Source organism: Peromyscus maniculatus, chromosome 19, assembly GCF_049852395.1.
Source record: "Peromyscus maniculatus bairdii isolate BWxNUB_F1_BW_parent chromosome 19, HU_Pman_BW_mat_3.1, whole genome shotgun sequence".
NCBI classification, from domain to species: domain Eukaryota; kingdom Metazoa; phylum Chordata; class Mammalia; order Rodentia; family Cricetidae; genus Peromyscus; species Peromyscus maniculatus.
Window position 1 is genome coordinate 11913326 of NC_134870.1, and position 26785 is coordinate 11940110.

Sequence of the window (26785 nt, forward strand, 5' to 3'; positions counted from 1 at the left end):
CTTAGGTAATGGTCCCTAAATCCTTTTACTTCCTCTTTGTTCTATAATGTATGCAAATGGCGTAGCTCCCACAAGGCAGCGTGTGTGTTACTGGCTGGGTAGCAGTCTCTTTGGAAGAGGGGCATGTCTACAAGACACACTGAGAAATGCTTGCTCCAGCTAAGTGGGAAAAATACTCCAAGGCTCCAAAACTCCAGCTAATCCCAGGTGTCAGGAGCTTGCTGGTTGGTATGTAAGTTTGCATGAGAATAGTCTTTCAATTAACAAGCAGACCCTGAGCTAGGAGACTGTTTCCCACCCTCAACTGCCATCCTGCCCCTCTCTGAGATCCAGCTTAGCACTTCTAGGTCAAAAGAATGGCCGTGGGAAGTTCTACAATCCCTAATGTTTCACTGGACTTGGGGAGAATTTGAATATTTTTGTTTACTAGTGAGAGACCTTTTTTCATTTATAATTTCATATCCCAAATAACATGGGACCCTGCAATGGCAATGACTTATTTTTTATGATTTGGATGAGTTTCAAATTTAGTTTAAAAAATAGAAACCAACAGAAATTATCCATACTAAAGTATCATTTCTTTAACAAATATTAAAGCCATGCTGTCACTTGGGGCCACAGGGTCCCAGACTGGCAGGGAATAGAGTGTATTTTTAATGCACAAATCCCAAGGACATGAAGAGTATCAGGAAAGCAGATTTTCATTTCAGAGCTCTGAGTGTGCCTTGGGATAGAAGGAAAATTCAAAATCCTTAAGCATGTTCTCACGGTAGGAACTTGTTTATGTCAGAATGTGAGTATCTTTATCTCATTTCAGATGAGTTGAGTAGATAGGTAACCATCTAATATTATTTCTTAGTCTGTAGATAATTCCATCTCACACATGAAAACTATGGAAAATAGAATTCCTACTCAGGAGCAGCAGGTTGAACTGTTCTTTTTCTACTCTGTATGGAGAAGGTCAGTGATTGACACACATCTGGTATAAAGACACAACTCTTGTGCTGATTTGGTTGTAGTGTTAACAATAGCTAGTGGTAGCACTTACAATTTATTGAGTACCTGCAGCACGCTAGATGATGTATGCATGCAAAGCTACTTTAAAACACTCAAGTGTCTGACAAGGAGAAACCAACCCAGACTGTTTGCAGGGCGTGGTCCAAGTGAGAGACCGTGTTCAAGTCCAGGTTTGAAAGTTCATGTTTTACAGCCATGAAAGTGGAGATCTGAGGCAATATGAAAGTTTTAAATGAGGGGACAGCTGTGCGTTGCAGCCTATGGCTATTGTCCAGGCATAACTAATAGATCCTCTTTCATGTTCAAAACTGTCCCAGCTTGGGTAAGAGACCTGATAGTCTATCTCTGAGCATGACTTAAAATGAAGATAAGGGGCTAACGAAATGGTTCAGTGGATAAAGGCATTTGCTGCCAAGCCTGGTGATCTGTTTGATCCCCAGAACCCACATGATCAAAGGAGAAAACTGATTCCTTCAAGTTGTCCACTGACCTGCACATGCACACTGCGGCAGGTCAGTGGACACACACACACACACACACACACACACACACACACACACACACACACACACACACACACCAAACAACCAAGAGAATAAATGTAAAAATTCAAGGCCTTCTGGAGATGCTGTTTACGATCCTTTTCCCTGGCATGGAGGGTCTCAATAAGTCCCAAATTGGGTGCCGTGCGGAGTGTTTGGGAAAGCAGGTGGGTTATCAGTGGTTATCTTTTACTAGTGGAGTTGAAGATCTTGGTGTCTCTTATGCGCTCTGTGATTTTCTCTATGGAAATCTCTTGTCCTTTCTCCATCTATCCTTTGAGTTGGCATGTCGTCTGTACAGGAGTTCTCTGTTGGTCAGGTCAGGTGGTGTCAGAACATTGCTTCTCTGATTCTACTTTAGCTGGCTTCTGATGCATCTTTGAAATACAGCTGGCTCACTCACAAAGATGTCTAAACCGTGGGAAATGGCATTTTCATCCAAAAGAGAATCAAAAGCCTTTTCAAAACCTCATTAACTTATTTTCTTCCTCCTCCTCTTCCTGCTTAATCTTGCTGTTTCTTGTCAGCCACTTCCTTACTACAACCATAGCATAGTGGCGTCCAGGGAGCCGTCTCGATGCAGTGCTTGGACATGCTACTGCAGGTCTTGGGGGCGTGCAGCTCCTAAGTCCCCACCTCATATGTCTTCACTCTTATTCTGCTCTGAAGGGAAACTCTTTTCCTGCCTCTATTATTTTAAGGTCTTTCAGGAAGAGCCAAGGAAATGGTTTTACAAAAACAATCTGCTAAAATACACAAATGCTTGAAAGACATACAGAATAAGGAAGCTAACTTTCACTTTTGTTGGTTTTAAATGTATGGCTTTGATTCATGGATCAAAATTGCTCATTTATTATTTTATCTATACAGCTCTGGGCAATTTTGACAGTTAAAATTTAGTTTTATTGACCAGTGCAGCCACTGTGCCCACAAGGGGACTGGTGTGAGCAGCCTACTGCACTCAAGAAACGATGATTTTTGATTCCATGACTGCATCAGATCAGGAATCGTAACCGATACAACAATACGTTCCAAATCTCAGTGCCCAAGGCAAAAGTTCTGCTGTAAAACACAATCACCCTTTAAGGAGAGGAGAGGAGAGTCTTGGCTGGACGTTGGCAAGCACAGTTTAACGCAGCTGGGGGAAGCCGTGAATATGTCTGCCCATCAAGCTTTCGAGCAGCCTAAGGAGGCCATTTCTGGAAATACCTGGTCCTCCAGACTAAAGGTGGGCAAGGATGCTTATAGGGCAAATGGATGTTGGTTACAGAGATAATGAACTAAAACACCTACCATTTTGACATGTGAAAACTTCCTAGTGTTCAGACTAAACAACCTTTCGATTTGTATCAACAACAAAAACTCTAACAAAAGCGTTTCTAGGGGACGATTTCTGCTCCCTGCCCCACCCCCATCCGTTCCAACACACACAGAAACACAAACCAGGCCAGCTTTAATTTAGGCCTGTTCCACTACTAAATTGGCCACCTAGGCAATGTTAATTTAGTCTTTTACTCTAAATCTCCCATGATATACAAACAAAACTCCAAAGGGTAGCAGATCAATACAGTGTCTGATTTGATTAACCACGTTTTTTTAATTCATCAAGACAACTCCAGCCTGAAACAAACAGGCCGGGAAATAAATAAGTACACTCACTTGTGAGTATTTTCCACGTCTTCTTTTCGTCATCATAATACTGAACCAGATTGCTGGGGAGCCGGTCCGGTCCGGGAGGCAACCCTCCAACCAACAGCAGCATTTTCTTGTTAGAGCGAATTCTTCACCCAAAACAAAAGAGGAGATGAATAACCACATTATTGTAGAGTCTTAGGTGGCAACGGAATCATAACCATCAAAAGAATGGTCCTTGCTTGCACATTTCTGTTTCATTTTTTTCCTTCCTTCTTCTCCCATTCATATCTCAACAATTCTTTCTGAACCAAGCAGAAAAAATGATCAGAAGAGCTTCATATCCCTATACTCATGGAATAATAAGCTTCCTTTATGCAATTTGTTAGAGGTTCATTCTAGAACGACCTTTCCCTTATATTAGGCCTTTAAATCATCACTCTTTACAGCTGAGTACACATGAAATGCTCTAGAGTTGTACTCAGGCTAAGCATTAAAGTTGCATGTCAAAAAATGTATTAGTCAAAATCATTATTATAAGCCATTCTCCACTCAAAGAACCTTGAAAAAATTAAGGTTATGCAGAGAGTCTGGGAGTCTACCTTTTAATCATCCAGGGAACTTCAAATACCAGTTTTGTACAATTAGCAAGTGGGCTAACCGGTCTGAGCATGCATTTTTGTTTTGTTTGTTTCTTTAATTTAGCTTAGACTTCTGCCTCCCTCCCATCCCCCCACCTCCGCTCGCCCTCCCCTCTGCTCTCCCCCTGTGCTCCACTGGTAATACAGCAGCACCAATTGGTAAAAATGAGACTGTGATGTCGTTGTGAGCCTCCCCAGAGTGGAGCCCTGCCAATGCTTGCCACTGATCCAGCGGCATGAACCTGCTCAACTGTGCAAAGCCAGTCTAATTCCCTCCCTCTGTTTTTCTACCTTCTCCCCCAGGGGGCAACCACTGAAAGGAGTGACTACCCACCCATCAAGAGCTGGCAATTCGCTGCTATTAACCGTGACTGTGAGTCCCAGTCTGCCTGGCAGTTCCTGAGAACAGGCCTGCAACGTCTCATATGCGGTAAAAGCTATAAGATGCACCCTGGCCGGCCCACATGACCTGATGGATGTACAATCCTCAGGAACAGTAATGGATTGAGCGCACTGGCCACTGAAGCAGGGAGAGAAAGCCCAGACCCCCACAAGGGGCCTGCTGATTTAACACTCACTTTACATATAATTGAACTTCTCATTTACCTGAAAGACTCAAGGTGGTTGTCTGTGGGAGAAATGGAACATCCATGATTGAAGGGAAAGTCAACAGATACAAGAGTTCCTCTTAAATCTAATCGAAACCCATGGCATGACTCAGATCTGTGATGCCTGGTGAAATGGGCCCTGTGGAGAAGCTTCGCGTGTTGGTTAGGAACCTAATACCCAGAGAGTTAACTTAATACGGTTAATGACATTTCCATATGAAGGAAGGGAACAAGAGGATTCCTTTAATGAAACTCCGGTGCCTTTGGATGCAGCGAGTGCATTGAGTATGCCTCAGTAGGAACAGTACCTTTTGGAGGGACTGCACTACTAGCCACCGATAGAGGGAGCTGGACCAATAGAGAAATGATCCATGCAATTAGCAGCTTGAAACACTCATTCCCCCCCCCCCATCCTGTGGATACAGTTGAACAAAATGAAAAACACTCAGAGTCAATTTCTTTAAAGTGAATACACATTCAAACTGTGCCCTGATGTCTTCAGGACCACTAGCTGGTACATCCAAACGGAAGACAATAATGAAGATGTGGAGAATTCTAGTCGCCCACCACCGGGGAGACAAACCGATATCCACATCAAGCTTTTCTTCTTCTTTCTTTGGAAATAACACACGTGTAATTCCTGTGCCATGTAATTTTGTAAATGCGCGGTCACAGAATTGATAGACGGGTCTCTTTATCTTCTTTAAATTGCTATTTAAGGCTCAAATAACCAAGCATTCTATTTGTGTGAGAGAAGCCACGATGGAAGCAGTTTGGTGTATGTGAATCTGTGAAGGAGGACTGGGCAGTGGAAGTCACAATTTTGTGGCTGTCCTAACATCATATGTATACACTCCATCCAAGTCCAGATGGGACAAGTTTACACATAACTGATGTGGAGGAAAGGGCTCTGGGAAGTGGGGTTTGCTAAAAAAAAAAAAGTAAAAGTAGTCATAATAAATATCTTTATATATCTATAAATATATAATATATATTATTATTTTATTTATTTATTTATTTTCCGAGACAGGGTTTCTTTGTGTAACAGCTGTAACTTGACTGTCCTGGAACTCTCTTTTTAGACCAGGCTGGCCTCAGACTCACAGAGGTCTGCCTCTGCTCCCTGAGTGCTGGGGTTAAAGGTGTGTGCCACCACATCTGGCTTAAGTACCTTAGATTTATGTTTTAAAGAACTGCTTCAAATATGTTTAATAGATGGCCAAATGAGTTGTATGCTTGGCTCATGTATTTTTGCTAAAGTCTTCTTATTCCCTGGTAAAGCCAGTTTCCCTGGACCAATCTTGCTTGTGTTTTTCCACAGTGGTGTTAATTTTGGTCCATGATTAAGGATGAGAAGACCTGGAGTCTTTGTGGCATCTCTTCAAATGTCTATGTGTTCTCTAAGAACTGGACTTTCTTTCACCACAGGGGGTCTTGAACAGTTGGCAAATGGTCAAAGCCTTCAACCTTGTCAACAATGACACAACAGAATGGCTGGATAGCCAGTAACATGGAAAGACTCTACCCGAGTGAGACAGACACCCAACCCATTCGGGTCTCCATGGGAAATGCAGTGGAGAATTACATGGGAGAAAAGGGAATCCCCACTTCCTTGGTTATATGTTTTCTACCAGAGGACAGGACTTGGTTTTGTCATGTGGAGCTTTCTTGTATGACAAAGACACCGTTCAAACCTTTTGTACTACTGTGTTTATATGGTGTTCGTTCAACTCATTTCTAAAGCTTGTAACTCAGTTGTCCTACCCAGTACCAATAAGTTTTAATTCTAAATAATATTTAAAACTCTGCTCTGTCAATGTACATGACATACTTTAAAAGAGTTATCTGTATGAAACTCCACACTCTGTACAATGAATATACACAATGAAAAAAATATATATCTTGTTATTTGCAAAACTAAAATTAGAGGAATTTGTACTGAGCTGAAGGAAGTTTCAATTAATTTTTTTCCTGAATAGTTCTAGCAGAGCTTTCAAGCTCAAATTTAGATCAGGCAAAATCTACAAGTTGCTGTCTTACTGCAAGAATTGGAACTCCTTATTAGGGCAAGCTGCTACAAGTTTTATAAGCTCTTTAATGTAGTTTTCATTAGCACATTCAGTTTGTAGTTTTTATTCCTTAAAAATATTTCATTCATCGGGCAGTGGTGGCGCTCGCCTTTAATCCCAGCACTCGGGAGGCAGAGCCAGGTGGATCTCTGTGAGTTCGAGGCCAGCCTGGACTACCAAGTGAGTCCCAGGAAAGGCACAAAGCTACACAGAGAAACCCTGTCTCGAAAAACCAAAAAAAAAAAAAAAAAAAAAAATATTTCATTCATTACTCCCTTTAACATCACCAGGATCAAAGCACAGTATTTACAAGATAAGAAATGAGAGAAATGTAAGCAAAAAGCCTGAGCAGGTCATGTCAACAGTATTTGGATGCCTTTAATTCTTGTATCCAAAAATATAAGGTGAAGAAGGTGATGGAATTTGAAGGTCTCCTTCATTCCGGCTCAGTGACCACCCAGCATTTACCATGTGTCACATTTGGGTGTGTGTGTATGTGTGCGTGTGCACTCTCTGGCATGCCTACTTTGGTTCAGGGGATGAATGATTGAAAGATGACCTAAAACCTCCTGTTGTAAACAAATTTTTCATCATACTGGTGTTCTGAGTGTGGTAAAGTCTCATTTATTTATATCTCAGTGATTTGGAACTTTCATAATTGGGAAACAGGCCAGATAAAGTGATCTGTTCCAGGATACATGGAAAAAAGTTCCTATTCCTGAGATTACAAGCAGAATTTTAATCTGTGAAAAAAAAATCCAGCAGATTTATAGGCATTTGCACAAAATGCATTTCATAGATGCTATATAAATTTCATGTTTGTAAAACAAGGCATTTTGCAGTGTTGTACAAATGATTAAAACACGAAATTGGAAGAAAACATCAAGGCTATGGAGTTGAGTGACTCTCAAGTTTGACAGTTCCCAGGAATACCCAAGGGCTTAAACATTTTAGCTTCATAGTAGAGACTCTCAGTTTCTAATTCTTAGAGATCTCACTCTGTGAAATGAAGCCATTTTAAAAAATCAGTAATATAGGGCTGGAGAGATGGCTCAGCAGTTAAAAGCACTTGCTGCTCTTGCAAAGGACTCAGGTTCAGTTCCCAGTGCTCACATGTTGGCTTACAATTGTCTGTAACTCCGGTTCTAGAGGACCCAATGGCTTCTTTTGACCTCACAGGGCACCTGGCATGTGTGTGGTGCACATACACATACAGGCAAACACTCATACACATAAAAAAATCAATAATGTTTCTCAGTTGTGGTGGTTTGAATGCAAATGGCCTTCATGGGCTCATCTATTTTAATGCTTGGCCCCTAGTTGGTGGAACTATTTGGCAAGGATGAGGAGGTGTGGCCTTGTTGAAGGAGGCGCATCATTGGGGATGGGCTTGGAAGGCTTCAAAAACCCAAACCATTTCATTTGGTTCCCTCCCTGCCTGGTGCTTGTTGTCTCAAGATGTAAACTCTCAGCTACTGCTCCAGTGCCATGCCTGCCTGTTTGCTGACATGTTCCCCATCATGATGGTTATGCACTCATGCTCTGAAAATGTAAGCATGCCCCCAATATACCCTTTCTTTTTATAAGTTGCCTTGGTAATGGTATCTCTTCACAGCAATAGAAAAATAACTAAGACATCAGCCTTTGTGAAGACCTTAACAGCTACACATCCAGACTTGATTTGGCTCTCACCATGATGCAGGAATGTATTTTTTAAAATATTATTCATTTCTGTTTTACGTGTGTGATGTTTTGCCTGAATGCATGCATGTGCATCACATGGGCCCCTGATGCCTGCAGAGGCCAGAAGAGAGTGTCAGATTCATTGGAACTGTAGTTACTGTCAGTTGCAAGCTGTCCCATGTGGATGCCGGCAACCAATCCCTGGTCCTCTGCAAAATAGTAAGCTCGCTTAACTACTGAGCCATCTCTCCAACTCTTACTTTTTTTTTTTTTAAATAAATGATCTTTCATACCTATTTAGAAATTTATGGTGAAATAGACCTTACTTTTCAATCCACTGTCTGGTGGAAAGCAGTGGAAGTGTTAATTTCACACATTCCCCATGGTAAGTTGAATAAACCTCATAGATCTTCAAGAGTGCAACTTCTTCAAAAAAATTGGCAACAGTAAAAGGCTTCTGAGTCTACAATGACCAAAAATTAATTCAAAATCAAATTCATAAAGAATCCCTGGTATTGGGGCAGTGCTCGCCCATGTTGCATTGCATGACTTTACTGCAGCCCTGGTTCTGAGCACTGTATATGTGCGCTGTGTACTGTGGATGCTGTGATGCCGCACAGCACCTGCCTGCATGCCTCAGCTCAGAGCTGATTGCTGGATGTTAAAAACTGCAGCATTTTCTCTCTATACACATTTTTATGTTTTTCTAGAAATGTTATGGCTTAATTATGGAAAGCATAGACTTTCTAATTGGTGTACCTTTGGATGGTATTGTTTTACAGTGTGTGATGTTGAAAATTGCTGTTTGAGTTGCTGGCTTGAATTTCATAAATAAATACGTTAAATGAATTTTTACTTGGACGGAATTTTCAACAATTTATGAAATGGCCCAAAACTTACTTCTGCCATTTGTACTAAATATTTATTTATTTAGGCTTTTAAAGGCAGGGTCTCTCTACAAACCCCGACCGGTCCTGAAACTCACTATGTGGACCAGGCTCTGGTCTCAAAATCACAGAAATGTGCTTGCCTCTGCTTCTAGAGTGCTGGGATTAAAGGTCTGTGCCAGGACACCCAGTTGTACTAAATATTTACGCCAAGCAGTGTTTTGCATCATTGACATAAACCATTCCTCTGTGTCTTCTGCGTATTTGACATCTCCATCCAAATCAGCCTACTCAGAAGTGACAAGGCCTTGCATTCCCCTGGAGGCCAAGTTTCCAGCTTCAGTTCTCAGCTTCTCCCTAATTTCAGGCAGGGTCCCGGTCTCTGCTGTTCACTGCTGACCTTCAAGCTCCTGGGGACTCTAAACTCTCTGCTTCCAGTTTTGCCATAGAAACACCAGGATTGCATGTGTACACTACTGTACCTGGGCTTTACATGGGTTCTGGGGGTTTGAACTCAATTCATTACTTTTGCTCAGCAAGCTATTTATTCACCCACTGAGTCAGTGTCTCAGCCCCGTTTAGATTATTTTAATTGTTAGTAAACACTACTACAACTTATTAAATACTATTAAATTATTCTACTATGCCTTCTGAAATGCTATGTATTACTGAGAAGTTTGTTCTGTAATTCCTTGCATATAATATTTAGAAGTATGTGGGTTTTTTTCTTTTTTTAGACAAAGATTTGATTTAAAAAAAATCATGACATTTTGAAGGGGCAGTCTAAATGAGAAGAGATAGTTACTATGCCATCTTTAAAGGGCTGAATTAAGTTTGAGTGAAGGATCGGTCCAAGTTACATTTAGGTTCTCTTTCTGTGTGAGGTTTCTATCCCTGAGCTGACTCCTGGTCTTGAGTGTCACCTGTGTGCATACAGCAATGTTACAAGGGTTAGATGAAGTCATCCAGGTGTTATGAGACAGTAAATGATTGCTACTTGGAACAAAATGACACCCTGAAAAAGGAATGTCTTTGCCTTGTGAGGGGAGAAAACAAATCCAGTAATGAGAGGTTGGAAAAGATAGGAAGAACTTGTGACTTTTTCCCGCTAACTTCAGATTTTAGTGGTCTTGACCATGCCCATTAGAGGCTGAGTATTTTATTAAAGCAGTTTCATGTCTATAATTATGGTATGGAAGGACTTGGTAGGGGCAGGAAAACACAAGCTCCCCAAACTCACAGATATAAGAATGGGTGTCTGAGTCAGTTCAGGCTGTGTAACAAAATTACCTCAAGATGAACAACAGAGCTTTATGTTTCAGTTTGGAGACTAAGACAATGGAAATATCAGCAGATTTGGCCAACCTTTTGTTCATTCCTCAGGAAGCAAGAGGAACTGGGGGTGGGAAGAGAAAATAATCTTTTTTTTTAAGATTTATTTATTATGTATACAGCATGCATGTCTGCAGGCCAGAAGAGGGCACCAGATCTCATTACAGATGGTTGTGAGCCACCATGTGGTTGCTGGGAATTGAACTCAGGACCTCTGGAAGAGCAGTCAGTGCTCTTAACCTCTGAGCCATCTCTCCAGCCCGAGAAAATAATCTTTTTCCTGTCTCCTCTTTATAGTCCACTAATTACATCACACAATGCACACCCTTACAACTCAACTCACAGACCCCATACCGGAAAAAAAAATCATGATGGGAGATAACATTCACATAGGAATTTTGAAGGTACAGGGACACAAATGTTTAATCCACCTAATTCATTTCCACAAGCCATAATATTGAATGAGGTTTGTAGCAAATTTACCAAACCCAGGAAGCCTCTTAGCTAACATCTAGATTAAATACAAAAAATATTCATGTAGTTCCCTTGGTGAATTACATCACTTATCAATTGATAAGTGATGGCTATCACTAGTGTGCATAATTTTTAACCTTACAAAGCACTAATGTGAAAACAGTGTCTTAAATTCTGGAGTTTTTATTGGTTAGAAGCCTTCATATACTATATATTGCACTATTTAGAATTAGACAAATAGTTAATAATCCCTAAGCAAGATAACAAAAATATAAAACCAATGGGCTTCTGACAGTGATGCTGACCTAGCTATTATTCATTATTCAATCAACCCACTTTCTTAGCAGGCAACCCTCTCTGTAACAGTAGTCCATGAACCCCAGGATATCTAAGTCTCCAATTTTAAATTTGCCCATGGCTCTTCTACTCACTTGCAGTATTCTATGGGTTTCACAGCTATAGTTTCTTTTGATTTTTTAAAAAAATTACATTCATTTATTTGTTTTGTATGTGTATGTGTGGGGGTGCCTTGCGATGATGTGCACTTGTAGGAATCTGTTCCCTCCTTCCACCAGTGGGGATCCAACCCAGGTCATGGGGTTTGACAGCAGGTACTGCTGTCTCCTGAGCCATCTCACCAGCCTCTTTCCAGTGAGCTGACATGACCCTGCTTCTCCCCCACCCACCCACCCCCCAGGGCTAAGGACTGAACCCAGAGCCTTGTGCTTGCTAGGCAAGCATTCTACCACTGAGCTAAATCCAACCCCTTCGTTGTTTCCATAGCGTAGTGGTTATCACATTCGCCTCCCACGACCCTGCTTCTATTGGAGTAGTTCTCTCACGCAAGTCAGAGCAGGGTCCCTTTTTCAGTTCCCACTCCTGACCCAGTATAATAATCCGTAGTTTGTCAGTGAATCTTAGCACAGCTGGATACTAAAGATCAATTATTTCAACCCTCCTCTTTTAGAATTGTGTGTGTTGTATGTGGTATGTGTGTATGAATGTCTGTGTTTCTGTGAGCGCAGGTGTGCACACAGCAGGGCGTGTGTGTGAAGCTTAGAAGGCAGTCTGTGCATCAGTGCTCTTCTTCGACCTCCTTTAGAGCCTAATCTCCTTGTTGTTTGCTGGGTGCGCTCAGCTAGCTGCCTGGCAGACTCCCCTCTCATCTCTGCCTCCCATCTCACCACAGGGATGCTAGGATTACCAACAATGCTACCATGCCTGGCTTTTCATGGGTGCTTAGGATTAGAACTCAGGTCCTCACTTGAAACACAAGGGCTTTACACACCAGCTATTGTCCCAATTATGGTGATATTTTATTTGTACTGAAATGTGATTTTATTTGTATGTTAATAAATAAAGTTGCCTGGGGGTCAGAGCTAATAGCAAGCCATAGCAGAGCAGGGCGTTGGTGGCCCACACCTTTAATCCCAGCACTTGGTAGGCAGAGCTAGGCAGATCTCTGTGTGTTCAAGGATACAGCCAGCATTGGAGACACACGCCTTTAATTTGAATACCAACCATAGAAGACCTGGAGGTCTGTACAGACAGGCAGTGATGAGGCAGTCATGTGGTTGGGTTTACAACCAATGAGAAGGCAGAACAGAAAATCTATATAAAGACAAACAGACAGGAAGTAGGTCTCTTGGCTGAAGAGGATAGCTGCAACAGTGAAGGGTAAGGCTCTTAGCTCTGACCTCTTGGGCTTTCATCTTTGCATTGGCTCTGTGTTTCTTATTTAATAAGACGGTTACTTCTACACCCAATTCTCAATCCTTTTCAAAACTACCTCAGATAATTTTGTCACCTGCCATCTGTAAGGTGCATATTTTTCCATTGTGTTACAATATCTATGTATATCTATGTTTCCTATCCTGTAGGTCAATGCCTTGCTTGAAATCCATCTTTGATGTGAGAGACTTTGTTAGTCAAGATGTGAGAAAACAAAAAAAGTCAGACATGAAAAGGTAACTTCAGATGGAAATCACTTATCCTGTAGGGGAAGGCAGACAGAGGAAGATCCTGAGTCCTAGGGCAGGAGGGAGGCTTCAGAAGTCGGCTAGCTTTCCAGAAACATAAGGCTGTAATGGGACTCAGCGCTCCCCAAAGAGGAACTGCTACCCTTTCCTTAAAAATTTCCAGAGAAGTAAACTCCCTGGAGAATTGGTTCCAGCTGATTCGCTGTTGTATTTAGGTTTCTTTATCATAGCTGTTCTTGGTAATTACACAGCAGCTTTCATGGGAAGAGCCTTTAAATAGAGCTGATAATGTCTCTCTAAGGTAGGTAAACACAGTGTCATTATCCCCATTTAACAGACCAAAGAATAGAGGAAGGGGTGGGGCACCTCTTCCAGTGTCTCTGAGTGGCTTGGTTTTCTTCATCTCACTCAGGCAGGTCCCCAGGGTTTTCTCCCAATGCTCTCCTGTGACTCTGAGGTGACCGTGGTGTCTTAGCTTCCTACCCTCTGCTTTAAAGACACCCTTTCCCGTCACTATGAGTCTGGCTGTACCATGACTGGAGAAGCATCAGTCCTGTGCGTGATCTAGACTTCTTAGGGTGTAAGGAAGTGTGAGAGCTGGTCGATCCCACCATCATGACAGTGCAGGCTGAGAAAATTGCCGACTGCACGCAAAAGCAAAAAGGCTGCAGCACACAGAAGGTGCTCAATAAATGCTGTTGAGGGAATGAAGCCACCCTGTGATGAAGACAAAAATGGATGGGGCAAACAGAATTCCCTTTCACAGTTTAAGTCAGAAACACATTAGGTTATATTATATCTTTGGCTTTTCACCTGTTTTAGGATCGAGTGAGTGGAAAGCAAGGGAGGAGGGTCCAAAGGGCAAATAATAGGAAACCGGGGCGATTTGATGAAGAAAGAAGGGTTTGTGTGTGAAATGTCGTTAAAAGGCCCAAGTGCGAAACACTTGGTCCCTTGCAGGAGCTGTTGGGAAGTTTTTCAGTCTTCAGGAGGTGGGGCCTAGCGGGAGGTTTTCGGTCATTGTGGGTGTGTTTTGACTGGGAACATAAGACACTGGTTTCTTCCTGCTTCATCAGGCAAGCAGTTGCTTTGGACATGTGTTTCTGGTTATGAAGGGCAGCCTCCTGGAGGAAAACAACAGGCTTATGTTATGGATGACTGAAGTGTACTGGGACCTCCAATAAGCCCTCCTTGTTTTTAGGTTGACTGTCTCAGCGGAAAACTAGTAGTCATATTGGTTGACTCCTGATCCAACCCAGTCCCCTTATTACGTACTGCCCTAAACTGTTCTTAATTTTCTTCCTGCTAGAGAAGGAGCAAGCAATTGCTGTTGTCACGATCATGCCTTACTGGTGTTTGTTTGTTTTTCTGAGCATTTGCCCTCTCTCCAGTGTTTTTTATTTTTGGAGATTTTGTTGTTGTTGGTGGTGGTGGTTTTGTTTTTTGACATTCAAAATGTAGCCTGGGCTAGCCTCAAACCCATTATTTAGACAAAGCCAGCCTCAAATCCCTGATCTCTTTCCTCCACCTGGGTACCAGGTGACAGGCATGCATCACTATCCCTACAATTCCTCTTGGTTACTTTGTCTCACAGAATGAGAGCTACTCATGACAGCACAAGACTGAGTAAACCTCAGTTAGCATCATCCAGGACACACATACTGTATATGTGGCATACTTATGTCATATAAACACTACAGGATTTACTTAAAGTTGTTCATTTAAATGATGCTTTAAAACCATCCTCCTAGCCTGCCATAGCACTTCTCAGGGCGGGTTAGAACTTTTGGAAAACATCTAAGGTGGGGGCATCTCATCCCTGCCATAATGATCCAGGGTAGGACCCAAAGTCATTTTGTTGTTGTTGCTTGTTTGTTTTCATATAAAAATATGTTCCTGGGAGATCCCAGTATGTAGCCAGTAGTAAAGAAGTATTGTTTTGAGCAGTTGTGTTTATAAGATCATGGACTTGGACATCAAACAGCATCAATACACAACCTATTATGTTAGAAGGCTTCTCACATACCACCCAGAGTTATCTCACTTCTCACCAGCAGCAGGATGAGTTAAAATCCAGAGTTCTGAAACCTGGCTGACTTCCAGCTCTGCACAGTACAATCACCAGAGCACCACTATCTCTAGGATTTTGTTGTTTGTTTTTTGAGACAGGATCTCGTGTAGCCCAGGCAGGACTCACAGTTGCTGTAGAGCTGAGGATGAATTTGACCTGTTCCTCCTACCTCCACAGCCCCACTGCTGGGCTTAGGGGCTTGCACTACCATGCCCAGTCCTATGCAATGCTGGGGATTGAACCCAGGGCTATGCGTCTGCAAGGCAAGCACTGTACTGAGCCACAACTTCTCTTTCTTGTTTTGTTTTTTGAGATAGGGCCTCACAATACAGCTTAGACTGGCCTCAATTCTGCCCTTGCCTCAGCCCCACCCCCACCTCAGAGCTGGGATTGCAGGTGTGCCTGGCTTAGATCAGCTCCTTATGGGCTGTAGCTTTGCACATGGCAAGTGTAGCTGACCACCCTCCCATGTTCCTTGACTCTTCACCTTCGCCACTTTTACCTCACAGGCATCGTCACCACTGTCCCAGACACATACTGTCCCCGACTGTGGCCTTCAGCGTGCCCATGGGGGGTGTTTCACTTCGGCCTTTACCACTTTCTTTTGCACACCAAATCTGCACACTGGCTGATGACAGTGGAGGCGGATGGGACAGGAAAGGCTTAGGGTCTTCATCTGCGTCTGTCAAGTGCAGTCCCTGCTCCTGACTTAAATCATAATTCTCAAGGTCAGGGAAGATCCACCTGGATAGAGGCTCAGATCCTGTTCTTGGTCCAACTTCCAGCAACTGATTTCTTATGCATTTGTACCCTCCTCCCCTTTTCCCAGAAAAAAAAATCCACACAACTGGTTACTAACATTCAACACCTATGCCAGAGGAGAGAGGTCTTGTCTGAGAGAAGAGGTTCTACACAGACTCATGAAGGAGCTGTTCAAGCTCTTTGTAGCTTACAGACAAAAGGAGACGAACAGGGCCCTCACCCTAGGGATGCACTCCTAAGTAATGCCTGAATTTAAAACTCAAAGAAAACCCAATGATTAGTCTATGTGTCCTCCCAAGAACAAGTCTTGCTAGTGAGACTTCTTTCTTGCTCCCTTGCTCCTGTCTGTCTGTCTTGCAAAAGAAACATGAGTGACTTTCTGACCTGAAGAAAGTTTGGTACCTGGTTCACACGAAAAGACGCAGAAAGACACAAGATCATGTAATAATAAAGAGAAATCAAATTCAGGACGGAGTGTATCCCACTAACACAATGTCTCTGGGAGTCTGAGTAAAAAAAAAAAAAATCAATGTTTTAACAAAATGATATGCTAAAGAAAGGCAGTCCACTGTTCAAAAGACCTTAAAGGAACAGTGATCGGATGGATCTCACTGTGTGATCTGGAGCCCAGTTTCCTCCATTACTGTAACTCCAGAGAGACATTCCAACATTTCTCGTGAGGAAACTCTGAAGCTGTCTCGGAGGCACTGGAGCCAGCCTCCTGCCACACAGGCCCTTTCCAGCTGGAGAGTCACTGCTGGAGTGGCCATGCAGGGAGACAGCGAGAAAAGTTAGTTAGGAACTGGCTATGTCGACTCCAGGCTTTCCCTGGAGTTCACAGCAAGGCAGAGAGGTCTGTTTACGTGAGAAGGAGTTGGACTGATACTGTCTAAAGAGGCCCAGGGTGTGTTTCTCGGGTGGGAGGTGGTTCTGTTGCAACTCTCCTAGGGCTAAAGTAAAGGAAGGTGGTGTTGTTATTTGAGGAAGATCTGTCACCAGGGAGTGAGTGGAGCTAGGGTGGGTGTGCTCCAGACACAATGAGGTGTGGCATTCGGGATCCAGCTCCAGGACACCCTGCTGCTGTGAGTGAAATAGAAATCTCTTATCTTCCTCTTTTCCTTTTTTTCCCTATAGGGAGCCAATTCTTCAGGGTCTTGGATGTTTCACCAACCCCAGAAGGGCGGTAGTGCCAAAGAGAACCCTAGCTGCAAGACTGCTATCGAGGAGACCTACCCATGGACCCTGTGGGAAGGACATTCACAAGGGCCTCTGAGTCCCACTCACTCAGTCAATCCACTATAATAACCTTTCCAGCCATCAGAACTCTGACTCCTTGAAACAAATTATGCTGACAAAGTTTACTACAGATCCTAAAACTGAATTGTGGACACTCTGCTGTGAGGCTTGAATTATTCCCCAAATGCTGGAGGGCAGTAGGTACCCAAATTTCATCACTAGGCAGTAAATTCCCTAAAGACCAATAATTTCAAAACTTTCCCTAGGACTTTTTCCCCTTTTTTCTCAAGTTAATAAGTCAGAATTTTAAGATGCAAATTCCATACAGATTTTCCCACACTTACCTTTCAATAAATGACTATTGTTACTTTCTTCTATCTTCTACAGATAGATGGAAAACAGGAACAAATTATTTCAGCCCTGTGGTTTTTTCAGTGTGATTCAGTCTACTGGTAGCAAAAACCTCCTGAGGTTTTTATTAAAGGTCCCCATTCCAGGCAGCAACTTGTTTGGACTCTGGGGTGGGATTGGAGAAGGTATATTTTACTATGGAAAGTTTGGGGTTGATTCTTAAGAGTGTGGTTTGTTCTGGGTTTTCTGGGCTGGATGAGAGGGCTTGCACTCCCCCAATTTCTAAGTGTGGCGTTATTGGAGGGGTAGGAGGCTTTGTGGGAACTGCCGCTGAGCCCGGTTACTTCCTCTCCTGTTTACTATTTCTGTGTCTTAGTTTTGGCACTCATGGTGAATTGGATTGTCTCCTCCAAATTCAGACATCCAAATCCTAAACCCAAATGTGACTCACTCGTCTGTCTTTAGGAAAGCAATCAGGTTGATTGAATGTTTTCTGAAGGGGAAGCCCTGATCTGACAGAACTAATTTTCTGATAAGAAAAACAAGAGGAGACTTCATAAAACACAGAGGAAAGACCACATGAGGGATGGAGGAAACCTTTCAATTAGGGAGAGGCTCACCCCAAACTAGCCCTGGTGGCACTTGGCTCTGAACTTCCAGTTGCCCAGTCTGTGATGCTTGGTTATGACAGACCAAATGAACTTAATACAACCTTCCCTGAAGAATTGTCCCATCCACACAAAGGGCTGACATGGACAGGTGAATGAATCCCATCCTCAGTTTTGGTAACAAACATCTCAGAAGGGCCCTCCTGATGAAACGTGTACGGCTGCCTCCAGAAAAGTTCCTGATTTCACACACAATCACCACCTTATGGCCCTGTGACGTGTTACCTGCACTGTGCAGGGAGCGTCCAGAACATGCAAAGGCATGGTTCTGAAGCTGTATTATATATGTGATGAGTCTTCATGGCATTGTTGTGATGAAGGAGAGGAAAGCCGGGGGAACAGATAAAAAGCTTCTGGGGTAGAATTTTAGTTCCTATAAAATTATACACATGAATTTCTTTGAGCTTTCAGAAATTTAAAATGATTCTTAAACCCCAACTGTGGCTGAAATTTCCTTGAAAAAAAAAATCAAAGCACTGTCTAGAAAAATTCTTTCTGGAATATTCTAGAAGATTCTTTAAAGGATACAATTGTTTTCTGGCCCCCGGACTATAGCTTGGTCACACTGATGGAAGGTGCCAAGGCTCTTTTCTTTTTTTATTATTATTATTAATTATTATTATTATTCTCTCATACATTACGTCCTGACTGCAGTTTCAACTCTTGCTGTTCACCCTGTTCCTTTCCTTCCCTCTTCTCCAGATCCACTTCCCCTCCATTTCCCTTCAGAAAAGAGCAGGCCTCCCAGGAACATCACCTGAACACAACAAGTTACAGTAAGACTAGGCACAAGCCCTCATGTCAAGGCTGGGTGTGGCAGAAAAGGTTCCTAAGAGAGATGAAAGAATCAGAAGCACACCCACTCCTGCTGCTAGGAGTCCCACAAGAACACCAAGCCAACAACCACAGCACACATGCAGAGGACCTAGCACAGACCCATGCAGGTTCCGTGATGGCCACTTCAGTCTCTGGGAGCCCCTGTGAGCAGGCCTCTTTTCCGCATAGGGGATTCCCCCTTCCTAGGAATCCAGTTTCATTAATCTACTTCCCACTACCTCTGCTTGCCACCCCCTAGTCCTGGAGAAATCCCAGTCCTGAATTTCTTCAAATGCGTTAAAGGTGGCACTAAAATGTTTTTGTTTTCTAGCATTTGCTTTCTCCTTTTCTCTGTTTTCAATCTGAGAAGGCCTGAGTGCCGATTAAGGCTTTTGTGATTCTAGGTGTTCGATCTGGAATTGGTCATCTTCTCTATAACTTCTGTCCAGGGTGGACCATGTTCTCTACAGTCTGAACAACTAACCCAGTCCCTCAAATCAACCACAAAACCATAACAATAACAAAACCTCAATGACTTGCAGGTTGTTTGCTTCCTTAGCATATGTAGGTAATATCTTTAAAAAACCATGTCATCATTTACTTTTAATTAATACTCTATTCCCTTGAATGTCCAGATTAAGCATTTTTTATTTTAAATTGTAACCCCTCAACATCCCAAACTCAGAACTATGAAAGTAGCCTAACGTACTTTTATTTATTTTTATTATTTTATTGATCTATTTATTTACTTATTTTGAGGCAGGGTTTCATGGAGCCCAGGCTAGCCTTAAATATCTTATTTTTGTAGGTAGTAGAGAATGACCTTGGAATTCTGATCTTCCTGCCTCTACTTTCCAAGTCCTTGGATTACAGATGTGTGGGACCATGCCTGGTTTATGCAGCTCTGGGGGCCAAACCCATGCATACAGGCAAGTACTCTACAAACTAATCAACATCCTCCCACTCTTACAACGTAAGAGTGTGCATTTTAACAGAAAGCAAAATCATTTGTTCAGAATAGCATCATGAAAACAGAAATTGTTCTGTCTAGAAATATTAGCATTAAATCTCCAAAATTCCTTCCCCGTGTGCTCACAGACTCTAATCACAGTGGCACAGCAGTACCTCAGTTATCCAGAGCAGTAAAAGTCACTCCTTTTTAAAATCTACAGATTCCTTCGTCCCCGCAGAAATCTGTAGAGACTCTACCCAAGAGGAAGCCACCAAGATACTGTGATGGTGAACTTAGCTTTTCTAGCTCGGCTTCTGCCTGGGTGGACAGGACCATGGTGAATTCTGCAGGAGTGTTGACCACCATTAAAGCCTAATGCCTTGCTTCTGCCCTGCTGGTACCCACAAGGAATGCTTCTGCATCTCTGTTAAACTCAGAAAATCTGGTTTAATTTTGTTTTATTTTGATGTTATTTCTTCTCAACCTTGAGTAATTCTTATAAGTCTTAGTGGTCAAAGAATTGCACTCCATTTCCCTAGAATAATGATTACACAAATATTGTTGGAATAAATACTTGTGTGCTTTAAGGGCATTAAATAAATGATTTGTGTGATAAATAATCTATTTTTCAATTAAAGACTTGCTTAGCTAGATTAGCACGTGAGAAATACAATGGCCGAATCCACAAAGCCAAAATAGCCACACAAAGATGACAGCAAACAATACCAACATCAGTCACGAATGCCTTTTGTGGTCCCCCTGAACACCAGTATTTTTAATAGTAGTCATCTGTGCCAAAGAGGACTGACTACACAGGATAACTTCCTCAGGGTTTCTACATGAATTTTCTTGTCAACTTTTGTCAGCAACAACTCCCAGTTCCTGCCAAAAGCTGCCTCAGCTGCTTCTTAGGAGCTGTAAGTGGCTTTCCTAAAAACTGAAAGGACACTCAGAGCTCAGTATTAAGAAGACAAATAACACATCCAAAAACAAACAAACAAACAAACAAACAAACAAACAAAAAAACGCCCGAAGGATTTGGATAGACATTTCTCACAAAGACTATATGAGCAATATGCAAATGAAAAGGTGTTCAGTATGTTAGCCAGTAAGGAAATACCAACCACAGTGACTCAGCGTTTCACACTCGCCAGGGCATCCATACCAAAAGATGCAAGGGTGGCTGAGGTTGTGGACAAACTGGAATGTCACACACTGCTGATCACATGCAAAATGGCGCACAGTCCCTCCAAAGACCCAGGTTGGTTTAGGGTAGCTGAGGTACTCTATGAGATAGCAGCAAATCTACTCATGACTGAATAAAAACATAGGTCCAGAGCCTATGGTTAAGAGCCTATGGTTAAGAACTCAGGTTCCCCACAGGGCAGCTCAAAGTCGTCTGTTAGCTCCATTTCCAGGGAACTCAGCGCCTCTTCTGACAATCACAGGCTCCTGCATGCATGTGGTGCACATGCATACACTCAGAGACTCGTGCATACACATAAAGTAAAACAAACATTAAAAACAAAACAAAAAACCCAACAACATAGCTCCATAAAAGTATGTCGATGGGAGCATATAGCGGTGTAATTCATAATCACAAAAGGCAGAAACAGCCCAAATGTCCAACAACTAACCTAAAAAAAGAACCTGGCACATTCATGTAACAGATTACTGCTCAGCTATAAAAAGGACCAATGTATAACAACTGTACATTGCAGGTATGTGGATATAGTATACCACATTAAAGAAGCCGATCAAAGAAGACTACGTATTTTCCCACTTTTCTTATGTGAAATGTCAGAACTGGCAAATCCATGAAAACAAAAGTTAGCTTGGTGGTTACACACTATAATTATTCACAGCCAGGTTTTAGAGGTGATATTCATACAGTATTTGAATGCTCACATTGCTGTAGGGAGGGGAGATGGCGGTGGTGAGGAATGAGGACCGATTGCAAACCGGTATGAGATTCGTCGAGAAGGAGTGAGAGGGAATGATTAAAATGTCCTGAAGTTAGCTATGGTGATGACTTCTAATACAAGATACCCATTCAATGATATACTTTGGATGGGCAAATTGTACAATGTGTAAGTTACAACTTAATAAACCCGCTCCGTATGAAGCTACCATGGTTTGTCCAGCTTTTCTGACTGCTGACATTGATCAAGAGGACAAATTGACTGCAGGATGAACCAGGGCACTTCTGGCAGCTCAAAGGTGGATGAAATGAACATAATGTAAATCAAGAGACAATAGGTGCAATGAGCGATGCTCCGCAGAGGCATCTTGCTGTCAGCACAGTGATGGGAGTGAGGCTATGCTTTCTATGCTAGACTGGTTATGTGTCCTACCTAAAAGTGAAAAGAAACTCAAATAAATAAATAAATAAATAAATAAATAAATAATATGCACATATATAGAGAGCTACTTGAGTCTGATGGCTCAAGACTTCTTGGCCAGGCCTAAGATGCCTACATTGTGCATCCAGAGTCCAACACCCAGAATCAAAACAAGGTGTACTATGTGTATTTGTAGGTGGAGAATCTGAAAACAGGTTAAGTAAATTACCCGAAGTAGACAGCTTATAAGAGACTGAGGTGGGATTTGAACTCATGTCTGTCTGACTTTTAGATCTCACGGAGTATACAACAAAACTGTTTAGGATATTAACATTATAAACTTGACCTTTCCTGTGCCTCTCCTGTGACATCCCTCTGTTTCCTCCTTTTGTCATTTGGAACGGATGCTTGTGGAAGTCTTAAAAGAGGGAGATTACAGAAATTGCCACTGACAGTGATGGTACAGTTGCTATAGTAACCAATCCACCAAATTGGTCTGCGCTACTAGGCACACACTTCTGCCTCTGCAATACTCCAGTGCTGACTAGAATGCTTCACGGCCCCAGCAAACCCCTGTGAAAGCACAGGAAATGGATCGAGCTGAGGGTCAACTGCGTGTGTGCAGCATGAACGTTCCTTCCAAAGTTTCCCCTCCCCACTCCCTCATTTTATCTCCTCTCTTGCAGTCCTCTCATTTTACACAGTATGTTTGTGGTACTTGGTTTTAAGGGATGCTGAACATCAAGGCTAAACTGCAGTCTATTGCTTTGTTCTAAGAGGGATTTTATAAATAAGACCATTTTCTTTTGGGCAACAAATTGACTCTCCCAACCCAATCATTCCCTGACTCTATGACAGACTAGGAATGGACCAACACCTCATGTCCCACACATAAACAAAGCAACCATCTATTTGGTTTTCTTATGAAGTCACAGAAGATACTGTACGGAAAGCAGAAGCCGGCAAACAACACTAGCTGTGGGCACAGAGGAACACACGCATACGTCCACCCGTCCACATTTTTCTACAATGTTTCTGTGTTTTCAAGGACTCCTTTCCTGATACTGATGCTTTCTCTCTTCCTCCCTCTCTCCGTTTCACTGGCCTTGCCTGTCTTCAGAGGCACCTGAAGGGACATAAGGCAGGGAAGTGAATCCGACTGTAATTCTCCAGTTCACTTCTCTGCAGCCTCCAGTGAGCCAGGCTCCAGACGGTGGCCCAGCTGAGCCCTGAGAAGTTCAGAGTCCTTGCACAGGTGTGGTTTTTCAGCCCTGCTCACAGGCACTCTGGGAAGAGAGGACCAGACATGGGGATGTGGGGGGAGCCTGCAGTTGAAGTGTGGGAGACTAAAGGAAGACAAGTCTTTCCTATGAAACGGAAACTCTTGTGTCTCAGAAGGTCACTATTCCCCTCTGATGGACCGAGTACAGGTGCCGCAGTCACCAGGAATTCTAATCCTCTCACTTGCTCATGTCCTTGGTTTCACCTTTTGGTCTCTTCTACTTCCTTCTCCTGATCTTAACATGTCACGCTGTGGATGAAATTACAAATACCTCCCTGAGTCATCCTGACGAGCAAATGTGCATTCAGGAAAATGTGCGTTCTTGTGGCTTTAAAAACTAGTTATAAATATATTTTAAGTAGCATTTTGTATATATGTCTTATTTTCCTTCCTTTCTTCTTTCTTTCCCTTCTTTATCTGTTGCTACTCTGTATTTTTATTAACTGGCTGCTCTAAACCCGAACGCTGGGAAATCAAACTATATTACAAGCCCATTTTATGGATGCAGGGCTCAGCTAAAGTGGAGCTCTAGCTAAATTAAAATTTAGCTCTAGGAATTCAAAGGCAACAGCATTTGCATCATTGTTTGCCTGTTTTCCCAGTTCAACTCAAAAGCATACTGACTTTCCACTGGGGAATGTGCCTCTGTGGTGGCTGCTCCTATGTAGGGGCTGCATCTTTCTCTGTGAGGAGACAGTCTCATCTACAGCCTCTGACACATGTATTCATTTTTGGATCCTGGAAGGTTCAACGCTTCTCAGCCTGGGGGCTTTGCATGTGTTTGCCTTGCTTTGCCTTACTCAGATTCATACCCCTAGCTTTCCCCATACCTGTGACCATGTTACTCTTGGATAGCTCATCATTCAAGGCTCATCTTAACCTTCTCTACAGAGAAAGTCTTCTTTGACTAGCCAGACAAGGTAATGACCCTCTATTGCATGATGTCCTCCTAAGAAGGTATTTGCTAGGTGTTTATCTAGCACCAGTTTGATTAACCCTTGTTCCCCCATTTCCATTCCACCCCCGACACCTCTTTCTCTTTTTCTCTTTACTGTAAGCTACACAAGTCTAGGAATGTGTCCATCGTGTCGCGCTCTGTATCTTGGAACTCAGCATGGAATTGGGCCCGTGCATATGTCTACTGCAAATGCACAGATATTCCACAGCACAGCTTTTTGTTAGGGACAGGCTGCAGTGCCTTACTCAAAACTCCCTTTGTGGGTGTGACCCATTCGTACATGTAAATTTAGAGAAGGTGGTGAATGTCACCTCGCTTTTCAGGTCAAAGGATGTTGGGACTTGAGACAGTTTTGCATAAAATACACTTTTGTTTTCATCTTCTATATTTGACAAAGCTGTCTGTCACCTTTGATCTCTGATACTTCTAAAATGACTGCATTATGAAGCACAAGAACAAAGGTTTGCTTTTTAAAATGACATATTTTAGTCACTCAGGCTTTTAATGACATAATACCTAGTAGACAGCTATAATTATCGAACTGAATCAAATCACAGAGGATAAGATAGCATGGCAGACTTTTCTTTGTAGACATTATCTTTTTGCTGTTTTAAGGAATAATAGTTCTTTGCTTTACAATGGATTTTGTTGGTAACTTTAAGATATGTAAGATTAAGTGTGTAGGGACTCAAATGTTTCTTGAGTTGTATTTAGCTGCCTAACACCAAATCCTTATAATCTAGAGTTATCTTGCATAATTTGTCTCTTAATGACTTCTCTGATTCTCTGTATTTTTTGTATTTTTCTCTCTACTTCTTATTATTTTCACCTGTTCCCATGACTTCTTTCCCTCTCCCCTCTACTGTCAACTTTCTATCTAACTATCTGCTTTTCTTCCAACACTGCAAACCATTTTAACCCATTTCCATTCACAGTATTTGTGAAGAGATAAAACCCTCTGGTATTTACAGCAAAAATCCCTATATTCTGTATGTCATATATAGTGAGACTAATAGTTCTTTCTTTATATCAAAATACCACTGCTTTTCTTCCTTTCTTTCTTTTTTTAAAAGAGATTAACACTAGGAATTTAAGCATCATGAAATATCTTGGATATTTAATTAATAATTAAGTTAATGCAAAGGACATAGAAAATGAATATTTCTTGAAATTCTAGAATGATGGAACGCACAAACAGTTATGCCAAAACAGTTCTGGCTCGTTGTACCTATTGAATACAGCTCCTTGAGAAATGATTCACATGGATAGAATTCTGTTGCACATCCCCTTCCCCAAACAAAGCTGCCTCCCTGGTGCTCTAGTCCACAGCGGTCCTGAGAAAGTGATTTTTGGTTCAAGCTTTAGCTATGCAGTTTTGTTGTATTTTCTTTCTTTCTTTTTTTGTCTTGTTTTGTTGCTTGCTTGTTTGTTTTTGAGACAGGAAACAGGGTTCTGCTGTGTAGCCCGGGCTGTCCTGGAACTCCCTCTGTAGACCAGTCTGGTCTTGAACTCACAGAGATCCATCCATCTGCCTCTGCCTCCCCAGGGCTGGGATTAAAGGAATGCACCACCACTGCCAGGGGGTTGCTGTTTTTTCAATATTATTTTTCAAACTCAGACTGCAAGTTCTCATATGTGTTTGAAATGCAATGGCTCATCTACTTTCTTGCTTTCATACTCTCAGGACTAATAGTTAAAATGTGGTAGACCAGTAGGCTGGAATTCTGGCTTCCTAACGTATTTTCTTGCTTTTTCCTTGCCTGGACAGCTGCAAAGGTTAAAAGATGCAAACTTCAGTCACTGTTGTGGTGTGGTGAAGCCAATGTGTAGAAGGTAGAGATTAGCATTTGATTTTAGCCATGTCGACAACATACATTCACAATGACTGGGTATCCTCCCCACACTGAATATTCACAAATCAATACTATTCAGATGATTGACAAATCATGCTTTAATTTCCCAGCCTCTGAAAAGGCTGAAAGAATTCTTTATATGTGGACAATAGAAGTAATATGTAAAGCTCCTAGTGGGTGTTCAATTAGTGGTGGTTACTATTTTAACTGGGGGTGGGTTGGAGGAGAGACCGAGAGACACAGAGAGAGATAGGGAAACTGAGAGAGGGAGGAAAAGAGGGAGAGTACACCTTTTGCAGGTTCTGGATCCCATTGACTTGAAAAAGATGAGTAACTTGCTCACTCATACTGTAGCTATCCAGGATTGCTACTAGGTTCTTAAGTTTTACCGTGGAAACATGAAATTCTAACCTGGCATGATAGAATTAGTCACAAAACCCTTCTAAATGGAAGGCAGAGGACTAATGGGGAATCTTCCCATTAGAATAAGGTCATTTATTTGTTTGGTTTGCTTTGTTTTATGTTGTTTAGACAGGGTCTTACTATATAGGTCTGGTTAGCCTGGTACTCTCTACTCTCTCAGACTGGTCCAAAACAACATGTAGCAATCCTCCTGCTTCTGCCTCCTGA

General features: G+C 42.2%; 1 protein-coding gene across 4 annotated transcripts in view; it reads right to left on the minus strand.

Moving 5' to 3' along the window:
• Positions 1-26785, minus strand: part of Klhl14 (kelch like family member 14) — a 133456-nt gene that overhangs the window by 73820 nt on the left and 32851 nt on the right. For all 4 annotated transcript variants that reach the window (XM_076554793.1, XM_076554794.1, XM_015986997.3 and 1 more), the window contains one exon: positions 3219-3340. In XM_076554793.1, the coding sequence (XP_076410908.1) occupies positions 3219-3340 (122 nt within the window). The remainder of the gene's footprint in view (positions 1-3218; positions 3341-26785) is intronic.